At 43.0% G+C, this 15,967-nt stretch overlaps 1 protein-coding gene across 1 annotated transcript; it reads left to right on the forward strand.

Moving 5' to 3' along the window:
* Nucleotides 1-11,950: 11,950 nt before the first annotated feature.
* On the forward strand, nt 11,951-15,472 carry LOC4341304 (GDSL esterase/lipase At1g71250). Its single transcript, XM_015787290.3, has 4 exons — nt 11,951-12,552; nt 13,430-13,717; nt 14,153-14,420; nt 14,980-15,472. The coding sequence occupies exons 1-4, from the start codon at nt 12,103-12,105 to the stop codon at nt 15,195-15,197; spliced, it is 1,224 nt and encodes a 407-aa protein (XP_015642776.1). The 5' UTR covers nt 11,951-12,102; the 3' UTR covers nt 15,198-15,472.
* Nucleotides 15,473-15,967: the final 495 nt, after the last annotated feature.

The raw sequence follows: 15,967 nt of genomic DNA on the forward strand, positions 1-15,967 counted from the left end.
GGGTTTTTTTTTTTTTTGGGTCGCGGGCATGAGGTAGGAAGGTTACTGAGCGGTGGGGTCCAGGGCCGTGCGGGACCAGGTTGCAGTGTGGAGCGGCATACTGTAGTGTGTACGCGCGTGGTCGGTGATAGGGGCGGACACGTCGGATCGGTGGTAGTGCTCTTGTCGGCCGAAAGGCCCTGGGCCCTGGGCCTGACCTTTGGGCCGTATCTGTGCCTCTGTCTCGGCACGATGGGCCGGCTGGGTCAGGGAAGTAAAATATAGGAAAAAGTACACCGAAGGTCCCTCAACTTGTCATGGAGTTACAAAATCATCCTTAAACCGTAAAACCAGATACGACGTATCCCTCAATTTACAAAACCATGTAAATTAGGTCCCTCGGCGGTTTTGACTCTGGTTTTATCCTATGTGGCAGCTGACTCAGCGTGGAACCCACGTGGGCCCCACGCGTCAGCCTCTTCTTTCTCTCCCCTCTCCACCTCTCTTCCTCTCTCCTCTCTTCTCCAATCTCCACGGGCGGCAGTGGGGAGCAACTGCACGGGCTGCCGCCGGCGGGCGCGGGAGGCGTGGGGAGGAGCCGGGCGCAGGCGGCGGGGGGAGGAGCTGCACGGGCGCAAGACGGCGGCCATGGTGCGCATCGACACGCCCACCGCCTGCTCCTCGTACGCCACGAAGGCGTGGGAGATGTGCTTGAACTGCATCTTCATGTGGCTGAGCCCGTGGACGGAGGCGTCGTAGGTCATAGGAGGACGACGACGACACGGATGCGTTGATGAGGAGGAGCGGCCGACGAACTCGATGAGGTGGAGGGCGTGGACGCCGACGGGTGACCGGCTGGACGGCGTCACCACGTCGAGGAGCGTCAGTAGCGCGGGCACATCACGTGGCACGTGGACGCATGCCAGGATGCGGAGCTCCGATTCTGGTTCCGGGTGAGCCCACGCCACCGTGCGCCGCTTGTAGAACACGAGGCGCCGCGGCGGCTTCACCACCATGGCGAGGAAAGGGCTCACCATCGCCGTGATCAGCGATTCAGAGCCGGCACGAACACCAGCACCGAGCACCGTGAACGACTGGTCACTCATGATCTACACAACACAAGCAGCTACCTAGCCTTAATTAATCACGACATGCATCGCATGGCGATCGATTAAGTAATTAACTAATGGATTACCCCTTTGTTCCTTGCAATGTTGAGGATGACGAGCTCGATGATACACTTGGTGTTGAGCAGCAGCCCGATGGACACCGACAACAGCGGCGACCTTCAAGACCGCAAAGGCCATGGCGACTGTTATGAAAATAGATGCACAACGGAGACACAAATTTTTACGTGAAAAACCCTTGCGGGAAAAAACCACGAGCGCCGACCGGCAATGATCACTATAGAGGAGATGATTACAAACGTAGGGGAATCACAATGGGAACGTCACCTCTTCCCGTACGGCTTACAAGAGTATATATAGGGGATAAAAGAAAGACACCTAATAGGATTCCTACTAGGAAACTAATCCGAATATATTGTGGGCCCAAAATTCGGATCACATATTTAACAATCTCTACCTTGAGACGAATTTCCTTTTGTAGCATAAAAACATCAATCACCAAAAAATACCTCATGTAGGTAAAATCACCGCGCGCCAAATAGTCTCTAGGACTATACTGTAACACCAACCAAGCTTGAGCAAAGCTCAAACTTAGTAGCGGGAACTGGCTTTGTCATCATATCAGCTGGGTTATCATGAGTACTTATCTTGCATACCTTGACATCACCTTCAGCAATCACACCTCGAATAAAGTGATATCTCACATCAATGTGCTTTGTTCTCTCATGGAACATCTGATCCTTTGTAAGGCATATTGCACTTTGACTATCACAAAATATATTAATGCAAGACGTAACTCCACAAAGCTCAGTGTACAAACCTCTAAGCAAAATAGCTTCTTTACAAGCTTCAAAAATAGCCATATACTCTGCTTCAGTAGTAGATAAGGCAACAGTTGCTTGCAAACTTGCCTTCCAACTAACAGCACATCCTCTAATAGTGAAAACATAACCTGTAAGCGATCTTCTCCTATCCAAATCTCCAGCAAAATCTGAATCCACATAACCAACAAGTCCATCTCTAGATCTCCCAAACTGCAAACAAGCACTAGATGTACCACGTAGGTATCTGAAAATCCATTGAACAGCTTTCCAATGCTCTTTGCCAGGATTAGCCATGTATCTACTGACAACACTCAATGCATGTGATAAGTCAGGACGGGAACATACCATGGCATACATAAGTGAACCAACTGCACTTGAATAAGGAACTCTAGACATGTACTCAATATCATAATCTGACTAAGGACATAAATCTGAAGATAATCTGAAATGTGCAGTTAAAGGAGTACTCACTGGTTTTGCATCATACATATTGAAACGATGAAGAATTTTTTCAATATAACCTTTCTGACTAAGATATAACTAGCCAGAATGTCTTTCTCTAGTAATTTCCATACCGAGAATTTTCTTCGCTGCACCCAAATCCTTCATCTCAAATTCACTACTCAATTGTGCCTTCAACTTTGCTATTTCTGATTTGTCTTTTGCAGCAATCAACATATCATCGACATAAAGAAGCAAATATATAGCTGAACCATCAACAACTTTGAGATAAACACAGCTATCATAATTGGATCTTCTAAACTTCTGAGAAAGCATGAAAGAGTCAAATCTCTTATACCACTGTCTAGGTGACTGCTTCAACCCATAAAGAAATTTCTTCAACCTACAGACTAGGTTCTCTTTTCCAGGAACAACAAAACCTTCAGGTTGCTCCATATAAATGTCCTCTTCTAACTCCCCATGTAAAAATGCAGTCTTAACATCCATTTGCTCTAGTTCATAATCATGCATTGCAACAATACTGAGTAAAGTGCGAATTGAACTATGCTTCACAACAGGGGAAAAGACATCATTGAAATCAATACCTGGAATCTGGCTATAACCTTTAGCAACTAACCTTGTTTTGTACCTTGCCTCATCACTTGGAGACATACCTTCCTTTCTTTTGAAGATCCACTTGCAACGGATAGGTTTCTTCTCCTTTGGCAACTTCACCAATTCCCAAGTATGATTCTTTTCAAGTGACTCCATCTCATCATGCATAGCAGTTATCCATCTATTGCAATCATCAGAAACAATAGCCTCAGAATATGTAGAAGGTTCGGCATTACCTTCAATTTCTTCTGCCACACTCAAAGCATAAGCAACTATGTTCGCTTCTTCAATATATCTTCAAGGAGGTTTAATATTTCTTTTGGGCTTATCTTTTGTAATAGAACGTTTTGTAGACTGCTGAACAGTAGAAGAATCTGAATCTTCAATAACAGGTGCATCTTGGTTAATAGCAACATCTTCTTTTTCTGGTGCATGCCCTGAACTGATCAAGTGCTCCACCTGCACACTTGCTTTCTCCTGACTCTTAACAGGAACATTAGTAGAAGGTTTGTCATGTAACATAACTGATTCATGGAAGACAACATTTCTACTAATCACAACCTTTTTGGTTTCAGGACAGCATAACTTATAGCCTTTCACACCAGACGAATAACCAAGAAAAATGCACTTAATAGCTCTAGGCTCCAATTTACCATTATCAACATGAGCATAAGCAGTACAACCAAATACTCTTAAGTCTGAATAATTTGCTGGGGAACCAGACCATACCTCAATTGGAGTCTTCTTATCAATGGCATAACTAGGTGATCGATTGATAAGATAACAAGCAGTGGAAACGGCTTCCGCCCAAAACTGTTTAGGCAAATCTACATTAGACAACATACAACGGGCTTTTGATATAATTGTCCTATTCATACGCTCTGCTACGCCATTTTGTTGAGGTGTGTGAGGAACGGTGTAGTGACGCACAATGCCTTCAGACTTGCAATATGATTTAAATATCTTAGAACAGAACTCCATCCCATTGTCAGTACGAAGGATTTTCACCTTCCTTTCAGTTTGTCTTTCAACCATAGTTTTCCACTCTTTAAACACATCAAAAACTTGATATTTGTGCTTCAAGAAATAAGGCCAAACTTTTCACGAATAATCATCAATGATAGTCATCATGTAACGAGCACCTCCAAAAGATGTCTTACGAGCAGGCCCCCATAAATCAGGATGCACATAATCAAGAATACCTTCAGTAGTATGTGTAGATGTGTTGAACTTCACCCTCTTATGCTTGCCAAAGATGCAATGCTCACAAAATTTGAGCTTCCCGATGCTTTGTCCATCTAGCAATCCTCGTTTGCTCAATTCTGCCAAATCAATTTCACTCAAATGCCCAAGACGCATATGCCAAAGATTAGTAGCATCGGAATTAGATAATGAATCAGAAACTGCTGCAACATTACCTAATATAGTTGTACCTCGCAGATGGTATAGGTTGGCAGATTTAATATCAGCTTTCATCACAACAAGAGAGCCTTTAGTTACCTTCAAAATTCCGTCTCCACCGGAATATTTGTACCCTTTGCGATCAAGAGTACATAAAGAGATGAGACTTCTCTTCAAATTTGGAATATGCCGCACATCTGACAATGTTCTATACAGCCATCAAACATCTTGATCTAAACTGTTCCAATACCTGCAACCTCGTATGGTGTATCATCACCCATCAAAACAATACCACCTTGCACAGCTTCATAGGTGGCAAACCAATCCCTATTCGGGCACATGTGAATCCCTATTCGGGCACATGTGATAGGTGCATGCAGTATCAAGAATCCACTGGTCACTAGTTTGTGCATAACCAACATAAGCAGCAAGCAATTCTGCATCAGACTTCTCATCAGTAACAACTGCAGCTTTACCTTCCTCTTCTTTCTTACCTTTTGTTACATATTTTTTGGTTCTCTTGTCTTTATCCTGTAGCTTCCAACACTCAGAGATATCATGTCCATTTTTCTTGCAGTGTTTGCATGACTTATATCTGCCTCTGGACTTTGATCTCCCACGGTAGCTACTTGAACTTTTATCTCTTGATTTGTTGTTTGTGTTCTTCTCCTATTGCCTGCCCCGAACAACCAAGCCTTCTGCTTGTGAATTTAAACCTTCAGAGGGTACCATCTTCTTCATCTTTTCTGTGGCATGCAAAGCATCATAAACTTCTTTCAAAGTTAGAGTATCACGGCTATAAAGAATAGTATCCCTGAAGTTTGCATATGAGCTAGGCAATGAACACAATAAAATAAGGCCTAAATCATCTTCATCATACTTTACCTCCATAGACTCAAGGTCAGCAACAATTTCCTTGAAAGCGGAGAGATGGTCCATGACAGACCCATCATCTTGCAACTAGTGCAAAAATAACTTTTGCTTCAGGTGCATCTTACTGGTCAGATCCTTAGTCATGCATATCTGTTCCAGCTTCAACCACAGCCCAGCGGCTGTCTCCTCCTTAAGCACCTCCTGCAAAATATTATTAGATAGATGAAGATGAATATATGACATAGCCTTACGATCCCTTTTCTTCTCATCGTTGGACCAATCCTGTGTCCTCTTGTCAAATCCAGAAAGCGCATCATCGAGGTCTTGCTGTGCAAGAACGGCTCGCATCTTCACTTGCCAAAGTGAGAATCTTGTGTCTCGGTCCAAGAGCGGTAGATCATACTTCAAACTCGCCATGGGAATTAATCCTGAATTTGCTAGAAAGAAATTAAACCTAGCAAAAACACGAAACCTGGTACACTTCTCGTGTGCACGTAGCGAAGTATGTAGATCTCCTGGGTACACAAGCTTGGTGCGTATAGCAAATTCGCCTATAGGAAAAATCCGCCTGTACTAGACAGACCTCTCGGCTGATACTCCTATACTTTTCCTCGGTGCGCGTGCGCTGCAGTAGTACTCCTCTGCTTCGATTGCTTGCGCGGCTTTTCTCCTCTGCACGAGGACAAGAAACACTGAGTCGGACTGGGAATCGACGAGACGACGGGAGCCGCCGCCACCGCCGATAAGATCGATTTCTTCGATCGAGAAACAATCGCCGGTGGCCGGGAATAGTAGAACGATCTCCAATGCTCTGATACCACTTGTTATGAAAATAGATGCACAACGGAGACACAAATTTTTACGTGGAAAACCCTTGCGGGAAAAAACCACGGGCGCCGACCGGCAATGATCACTATAGAGGAGATGATTACAAACGTAGGGGAATCACAATAGGAACGTCACCCCTTCCCGTACGGCTTACAAGAGTATATATAGGGTATAAAAGAAAGACACCTAATAGGACTCCTACTAGGAAACTAATCCGAATATATTGTGGGCCCAAAATTCGGATCACATATTTAACAGCGGTGACCATGAGCAGCACGGCGGAATGCATGCTGGTGATCTCCCAACCACGAACAGGTCCTTGTTCCCCATAGCCTCCACGCTCTGTATCTCCACCACCATCTCGCTCGCGTTGAACACGCCGCGCTCCCTGTACTCCATCGTTGTGCCGCCGTCCTTGTTCGCCCTCTCCAGGAAGTCACGCAGGCACCCCTCGTCGCCGCGTTGGCCTTCCGCTCTTTCAGCAAGTCGGAGGAGCTCGTGCACCGCCGCCCAATTGTTCCCCGCCGGCTTCCGCCCGTGCAGCTGCTCCCCACGCCACCTGCGCCTGCCAGCCGCTGCCCGTGGGGAGAGAGGAAGAGAGGGGGAGAGGGGAGAGAAGAAGAGGCTGACGCGTGGGGCCTACGTGGTCCCACGCTAAGTCAGCTGCCACATAGGATAAAATCGGAGTCAAAACCACCGAGGGATCTAGTATGCACTGGTTTTATAAGTTGAGGGATGCGTCATATCCGGTTTTATGGTTCAAGGACAATTTTGTAACTCGATGACAAGTTGAGGGACCTTCGGTTTACTTTTTATTTTATGAGAGCGCCAAAATAGTTTTATTCTAGCCATACAAGGGGACATAAGGGATGCAAAATAGACTTACTATAGCCATATAAGAGATGGCCCAAAAGAGATGAGGGAGGCAAAATAGACTTTTGTAAGGAGGAGCACGGTGGGCTTCGGGCTGGACCGGCATGGGCCGAGTCTTATTAAGTCATTACATCTTGTACATTAAATTTCAAAACCTCGAAAATCCACTTTGCATCTTGTATACTGGGTTTCAAAAATAAATTCCTTGTTGTATCCTCCTTGTTCCTTTTATGTGACTTCCGACGAAAACCACCATTGCGGACTTGGAGTCATCGGCACTAGCCGATTGAGGTTTTTGGCACCGTGCCAGCGCCGCGCCTCGCCTCGCCGCAGCGCCACGCTGAGGAGGTCAATGGGGAAAGGAAAGAGCAAGAGAGAAAGGAATGAAATTGGCAATTTTGCAAAAGGCCCTTTTATTATTATTTTTTTTTTTTTTGAAAATCACACCCACAACTCTCAGCATGGAGTTTCCTTGCGCAATACTAGAATTTCGGAAACTTCCATTTCTAACCGTCCACCGCATGGAAACTTAGAAAACGGCCCTTGGTTTTTGCAAATTTCGCTTATATTTCGTTTTTGAGCATATTGTGTCTTACGAATTTAGAATTTGAACTTGTCTTTTCATACTTGAGGCATTAATTACTGTTACTTGATATTAAAAATTTTATTTTCAGTATTTATATGAATATATTCACTTTATGCTTCTTTTGTATATATTTTGTATGAACTCTAGCATTTCTTTATTGTATTTATTTAATTGAATAATTCGCATTTCCTACATAGAAGTATTGGAAAAAATAATAAAATATTTGTATTCGTATTTGCAAGCATGTTACTAGCAGTTACTTTTGAATTTTTTATCACTTTGCAACAGAATATCAGGAATCACGAACAAGGAGTTCGCTTATCTAGCCCCGCACAGCCAAAACTACCTAACCTAGGCATCCAATGTCCAGAGTGTCCTCAGGGCCAAGAAGCTTTGCCAGACGATCTGGATGGGCACACTGCAAGATCGTGCGCTTATCCCTGACGAGAACGATGAGGCCTTGCACTTCCTATGACAACATCTATGCGCCATGCTCAAGAATGAGGAAATGGGATTGAGCCATTAAAGAGCCTACTCGCTCTTTGGACCTCACTCAAGAAGCGATTCAAGAAGCTGAAGTATACCATCTTGCCCCAAGCAGAGCAGGAGTGGGCTCGCCTGAGGTTCACAGACTTCAAGAGCGTTGCCGGCTACAACTCCACACTGCACCGGATTTGTACCAACCTCTCCCTCTGTGGCAAAGTTGTCATGGACACAGAGAAGATCAAGAAGACACTCTCCACCTTCCACCGTAGTGCCATGCAGAGCACTCGTATAGGCATGCATCATACAAGGAGTATGACAAGATGATCGACATCATGCAAATGTCCGAGTCTCATGATGAGGTTCTTCGCAAGAACTTCGAACTGTACCTTATCGGCTGCCTTCTTCCCACCTTTCTTGCCCCTCTTCGTCTGGACGGGCTTGCGGATCTTGTAACTATTGGTGTTGACTTTAAAATAATTTGTAGGTAAAATTTTTATATATGTATTATTCATGGCTTAAAATTCAATGCTGAAAGTAATTTACAATAAAAAAACCCCTCAAAGTTAACTCTAAAATTTGGTTTTAAAATATAAATTTTAGCAATGGATGATAAGTCAAACATAGAGATGATCTAAGAGCAAGGATAATATTGGACTATAAGGCAGATATAAGCTTATGTAAGAGAGATATAAAAAAAATAAAAGGTGTTGGCCTTTATATAATAGCTAGCTCTACATATACTCGAAGATAAATATATTTAAAGTGAGAGAAAGAGATAGTTAACATATTATATGTGTTGATTTTATGAGCTTATAGCTTACTGTGAGCTCGATCTAGCTACTACTCTGAGTGTTAGAAGTATGGATATGTCGGTTAGGGATAAGAGTCAAATACAAATATAGAGATAAGATATATCCTATAGATAAGATAGAGTACTAGAGATAGAATCCTAGAGATAAATCTACTCTTACTTGTATTATACTCCAAGTCTCTGTACTCCTATATATACTCTATGAGAGGGTCCATCTAATAGATCAGAAAACATCAGAATACAACAATTAGAATTTTCCACAATGAGACCCACAAAGAGACTATTCATATTTATTTATCTTTATTCTCTTCTATCAGTATCAGTAAAATAAATGCTACTATATGTATATAAGACGGATTGAGATCCTCTGACGTAACTTCCCTCTAACTTGATGGCTGAAATGTGGGCCTGAGAGTGGCGGGCCCATATGTCAGTCACGGGGTGAACAGTAACGTCAGATGTTCTCAAACCATATGAGACGCGCCCAGAGCATCATTGCACTGTATCATGTGTGCACTGAAAACTTATGACCAGGAGAAGGGGAACTTCACATAGACAAACACTTCAATGAAGGGAGAACACCTGCGGACAAAGCGTTTCTATTCCTTCGTCTTCCTTCTGGGTCAAGTACTTTCTCATTCAATGTGCGAATTAAACCATCTGTCACCGATCGAGCTACCAGCTGCTCCCTCTATGTCTAAATTATATTTAGACGATTAATCTTTAGAATTTTTTTTATAGAACAGATTGAGTTGAGTTTTTTTCTTTTATGGAACTGATTGTAACGTTGGCCCAGCAGCAGCTAGCTGCCAGTAACCCTAATTAATTTAACCCACTCATGATACTGATCGATCTAGCGCATATGCATGCACGGTCAGCTCAGTACAGTAGCAGTGCAAATGCGCGATGGCCAGTTGCCCATACACAAACAGAAAAGCCAGAAACACGATATCAGCCGCAGTGCCAAGTTCAAGTTGATAACTGATCTGAAATAGGGATAGCAATTTCCCCCTGCGGGGACCCGCCCCTACGGGGGCGGGGGCGGGTGCGATTTTGGACCCGCAGGGGAGTCGGGGCCGGAGACCCGCATTTGAGCGGGGAGGGGACAGGGGAGACATTTCACTCGCGGGGCCCCGGGAAGTGTATATGAACTCTCAAAATATAGCCCATAAAAGATCCAAAACAGCCCAACCCAAAAAAAAAGGAGATATATAAATAAAATTACTAAACCCTAACCTTATCCTCTCCCTAGTCTCCCCCATCCCCATCTCCCTCCCGTCCACATCACGCACGGCGGCGGCGTTGCGCAGGGCGCACGACGGCGGCGCGATGCAGGGCGCATGGCGCACCTCTGAATCTCGCCGGTCGTCGGTCGCCCTCTTCCCTCCCCTCCTCTCCTCTCCCCTCTGGCCTCCCATCCCGTCCCCTTTACCTCTCCCTCCCGAGTCCACCTCCACCTCTCCCTCCGGCAGTGCAAACGACGCACGGGGTGGCGCATAGGCCCGGTCGTGCGGCAAGGCGCGGTGGCCGGCGAGGTTGCGGCAGGAGCGCAACGGCCGGCGAGGTTGCGGCAAGGGCGCGGCGCCCAGCGAGGGGACAGGCGCGGCGGCAGCCAGCGATTCACGATGCCGACGATTCATTCTATTTTTGATGGTGTGTCCACTATGTGCAATTTTTGTTTTTGCTAATTTGATGAATGTCTTGTATTTTTTTTCTGATTGGATGGAGATGCTATCCAATGCGGGGGCCCGGTCGGGTTGCGGGGCCCCGGAGGGGTCGGGGACGGGGGTTGATTTGGCCCTGCATCAACGGTCGAGGCCGGGGACGGGGGAGGAGGGTGAAGTCGGGGGTCGGGGGCAGGGGCATTCCAGCCCAACCCACCCCGCCCTGTTGCCATCCCTAATCTGAAACATATCTCCAAATATTTGAGTTCTACATTCATGTATTCATATTTTCCTTAAGATTATGATTAAGATATTGTTTCTACCTTGATTTCTATTAACATGTTTTCTAAACATGTAAAACGTAAAACAGTGAGTTTCGTACGAAAACTTTTTATATAAAAGTCACTATAAAATATTAAATAAATTTATTTTTGAAATTTTATATATTTTAACTTAATTAATTATACACAAATGGTTTTCTTGTTTTGCAAACTTGACTCGATCGTTAGAATCGAACACCACCAAAGATCTTACGCATGGATTTGATATATTCAATGGTCAAAATGCACAATGGCCGAGATAAGACAGAACAACTAGGGCTTAAGTCCAGAGCCCTAAATTTGTCTTCTTGATTTGTGTTAGATATCTATGAAAAATTATAGAAAAAAATAAGATACAAAGTGTATAAGCAATTACTGCCTGTCTTGAACATTTCCTTGTTCTCCGTCCTTGAGCACATGTTGTTTATACAATATAGATGTGCCCTAGAACATATCAATGTGATTTTTTTTTTAAAAAAAAGACCTAGCTCGTAGCACATCAGATATGTATATAACTAGAAATAAGCTACTATAAATATGATTTAAGATAAAATACTGTTTTCGGTGGTTACTTTTTGCATATAGACCAGCTGTTGCGAGTTATAAGTGGGAGGAGGGGATAGAAGAAGGCCTAGTTTAGCTCTTAAATTTTTTTCCCCGTAAAAAACGTCACATCGAATATTTGGACACATGCATGGAGCATTAAATATAGATACAATAAAAAACTGATTGCACCGTTTGCATGAAAATTATAAGACGAATCTTTTGAGCCTAATTAGTCCATGATTAGCCATAAATGCTACAGTAACCTATATGTGCTAATAATGAATTAATTAGGCTTAATAAATTTATCTCGAGGTTTTCATATGAGTTATGGAATTAGTTTTTTCATTTGTATCCGAAAACCCCTTCAGACATCCGATCAAACGTTTGATGTGACACCCAAAATATTTATTTTCGCGAACTCAACAAGGCCAAATTACAGTTGGGCAAATGGCATGTGCCGTTGTGTGCACCAGATCCTTCCTTCGCGGGAAGGACACTGTACATGCATTGCAGTATTGCACCTTGCACCCGCATAAATTGCTGCTATACTAAAAACCAGCACGCAGTAACTTCTCTCTCTCCCCCAAACTGTAATTACTAAACCACGACGTGCATGCAGTGCCCAAACCTACCGGCTAGTAGCATTCAATTCTCTCCTTCTGCTATACAAGTAGCAGATGCTATCGATCTTGTGCAGCCACATTATCTAGCTCATCAGCTTGCCGGCCATGGCCAAGCTCGTCGGAGCAACTCTCTACCTCTACCTCTTCCTCTTCCTCCTGCTGCTGCATCTCCATTGCCACCAATGCAAACCTGCTGCTGCTGCGAGCTTCGTCGTCCATGGCGGCGGCGGAGCAACGGCAAGGGCGGCGGCGGTGAGGGCGGTGTTCGTGTTCGGGAGCTCGCTGGTGGACAACGGCAACAACAACCACCTGAACGGCTCCGGCGCCGTGCGCGCCGACTACGCGCCCTACGGCGTCGACTTCCCGCTGGGCGCCACCGGCCGCTTCTCCAACGGCCGCAACGTCATCGACGCCCTCGGGGAGCTCCTCCGCCTCCCCGCCGCCGGCCTCCTCCCGCCTTTCGCCGACCCCGCCACCCGCGGCCGCGCCGCCCTCCACGGCGTCAACTTCGCCTCCGGCGGCTCCGGCATCCTCGACCTCACCGGCAAGAACAAGGTCTGCGTTACTTGATGAGCAATTGTCCCTATATAGTAATTCCCTTCGTTCTAAAAATATACGATGACGCTGACTTTTTTATAATGTTTGATCAATCATTTTGTTTTTTTTAAAAATATAAATATTGTTTGTTTTATTGTTACTTGTTTTATTATAAAAAACTATAATCTAACTTCTATTTTTACAAATTTATATTGAATTTTTGAATAAATAGATGGCCAAACAATATGTAAAAAGTTAACGGCGTCGTATGTTTTAGGATGGATGGAGTATACTTCTTCATTCCTTGTAATGATGCTTGCGTTTATTTGAGGGTGAGGCTCTATTCGGTTGAGCTAAGGCTGAAGTTGTGAAAAAAAAGGTTCAAGACATATTTTTGGTAAAATTATTATGGGCTGATTTGGTTTAAAACCCTACTAAAATACTGGTAGTGTTAAAATCTAGATAAATTTTGACGCGGTCAAATTTTGTAGGGCGATATATTACTAGCTAGGTAAAAAATTTGGTCTTAATCCAAATACCAACAAAACACTATTTGAAACTACCAAAACAAATTGGAACCAATCCAAACATCCCCTATAAATCTATTCTTAAAAGTTTGAAAGCCACAACTAGAAACATAATGCCATAAAGAAACCTCAAATCAACTTATAAACTAAGCATCAAAATAGATTGCTTCCCTTGGATGGATGGTTAGGAGTTTTATTTATACGCATTGCTTGCGATGGGTTTTTTATAGGTTTCATTTTTATAAATTGCTCTGTTGTACTTTTTTTTCTTAATGAAATAAAGTGTATGGTTCTTGTGTTTCAAAAGAATTAAGATGTAAAATTAGCCAGCTTAATTGCTAATTTGTGTCTGTAACTAATCTTATTAGGGAGAGGTCTTGAGCCTAAAGCAGCAGATCACCAACTTTGAGGCAGTGACACTCCCTGACCTGCGGGCCCACCTGCAGGGAGCAACCACAGCCACCACCACCACCGGACACAAGATGAAGGGCCAGGATTTCTTTGACCAGTGTTACCTGCCCAAGAGCCTGTTTATCATTGGGACAGGTGGCAATGACTACTTGCTCAACTACTTCAACGCTGGTAGTGGGCCCACAAGGGCCCCCTTGTCAGAGTTCACAAGCTCACTCCTCACCAAGCTCTCAAACCACCTGCAGGTAGTACCACCTTAATTTAATGCACACCTTAATTAAGTAGGAGTATATCTTTGTGTACCCATAACATATGGATTTGCTATTAAAGCCACAGATATGGCATGTTAATTAATTATAACTACTGGATATGGTGGTATAGTTCCTGGTACATGTGAAATAAAGAGAAGGAACTGGGGAGAAAATGTACAGGCAGCTATATATATGTGGACCTTGAACTCAGACTGAGAAGTAATGAATGTGAAGGGTACATGACATAATAATATTGCAAGAGTACATAGTAGTTGGATGGATAGTACATTGATTGGTACTGTAGTCTTTCTTTTCTCCATATCATCCCTTTTATATTCTTCGAGATTACACATAATAATCAACAGATACAATAAATATCTTTTGTACATGTTTTATTTAAATTATGACTCTTATTTTTACTTTTTTCAGAGATTGTATGATCTAGGGGCAAGGAAGTTTGTGCTATTCTCCATCCAACCCCTGGGTTGCACCCCTGTGGTGAGGACCTTCCTCAACGCTACCAGTGATGCTTGCATTGAGCCGATGAACCATGCGGCGCTCCTCTTCAACTCTGGGCTAAGATCTATCGTTAAAAATCACAATGGTGGCGTGAGGTCACACATGCCCGCCGCGAGCTTCGTCTACGTCAATTCCTACAAGATCATTAGCGATATAATACAGCACCCGGCAAAATATGGTAATAATTAAGCGATCATATATTTCTGAAACTCAAAAGAAATTAGTTATGAGTGAAATGATGCACCCTCCCCTTTTCCTTTCCTACCACTACTATTTTCTCGTGATATTTCCAGGGTCTATTTGGTAGGGGAATTTTAAAGAAAAACAAAAGGAATTTAAAATTATAGTCTTTTTAGCTATATAGCTGTTTGGAATGCAGGAATGGATCAAGAATCCCTTGAAAAAACTTTCCTAACATTATCTATTCTATTGTTATTCTAGTGCAAATCAAGGGAAAAAATGTCCTCAAATCTAGGGAAAAAATTCCTTGAAAGAATCTATTACACCTTTTTTATTTTAAGCAAGTCTAAAATTCATGTTCCAAAACCACGTCCATATTAATTTTTCAGTGTTGTTTTTTTAATTATTCATATATTTCTATATATTTCTTTTTCCTACAATATTATTATTCATGTGTTTTTGTCCATCAATCCAAACATTCCTCATCACTCGTGCAAGCAACAAAGCTAGCTGTATTAAGTGCCTAATTTGCTTTGATGGTTTTTATAATTGCTCAGGCATCAGGAAAACGAGTCGAGCTTGCTGTGAGGTGTCGAGGGGAGGCGTGCTGTGTCAGAAGGGGGGGGCCATCTGCAGTGACAGGACCAAGTACGCCTTCTTCGATGGGCTCCACCCGACAGACGTGGTGAATGCCAGGCTGGCACGCAAGGCGTACGGCTCCAACTCGCCGGACAAAGTCTACCCTATCAATGTTAAGAAGTTGGCAATGCTGTAGCAGTAGTAATAATTAATCATCTCTAATTGTAATTAAGTCATACTTAATTAGTATTACTAGCTAGTAGTTGTGAAATGGATAATTAGCTCTAGTGACATCTAGTAGTAACTTGGTAGCGTGGCCTCTGGTGGCATATATTGAACTAGGTGAAATCCTGCGTGTTACTACGGGAGTTTACTAAGTAAAAATAATGTGTAAGATATATAGCTAGAATACTAGATAATATAATCTTAAGAAAGTTAATGTGGTTTATAATAATTTAAATTTAAATAGTATGTATAATGATGATTCAAATGTAAAAGTAAGCTGATATGACTTTACGAGAGAAAGAAAAGAAAGAAGATAGTTTGGACCGTAGATTAAATATCGAAGGGCTAAAACAATTGATCAGTAATATGACTTAATAAGAGAATAAAAGAGGGAGATAATTTAAACCATAGATAATCATCTAAGAACAAAACAATTGAAGTGATGTAACTTAATAAGAGGAGAGAGAGAGAGGAGCATATTTTAACTAAGGATCAGTGATATGACTTAATAAGAGAATAAAAGAGGGAGATAATTTAAACCATAGATAATCATCTAAGAACAAAACAATTGAAGTGATGTAACTTAATAAGAGGAGAGAGAGAGAGGGGAGCATATTTTAACTAAGGATCAATGATATGACTTAATAAGAGAATTAAGAACAAAACAATTGAAGTGATGTAACTTAATAAGAGGAGAGAGAGAGAGGGGAGCATATTTTAACTAAGGATCAATGATATGAC

The sequence above is a fragment of the Oryza sativa genome, chromosome 6 (assembly GCF_034140825.1).
Source record: "Oryza sativa Japonica Group chromosome 6, ASM3414082v1".
NCBI lineage: Eukaryota > Viridiplantae > Streptophyta > Magnoliopsida > Poales > Poaceae > Oryza > Oryza sativa.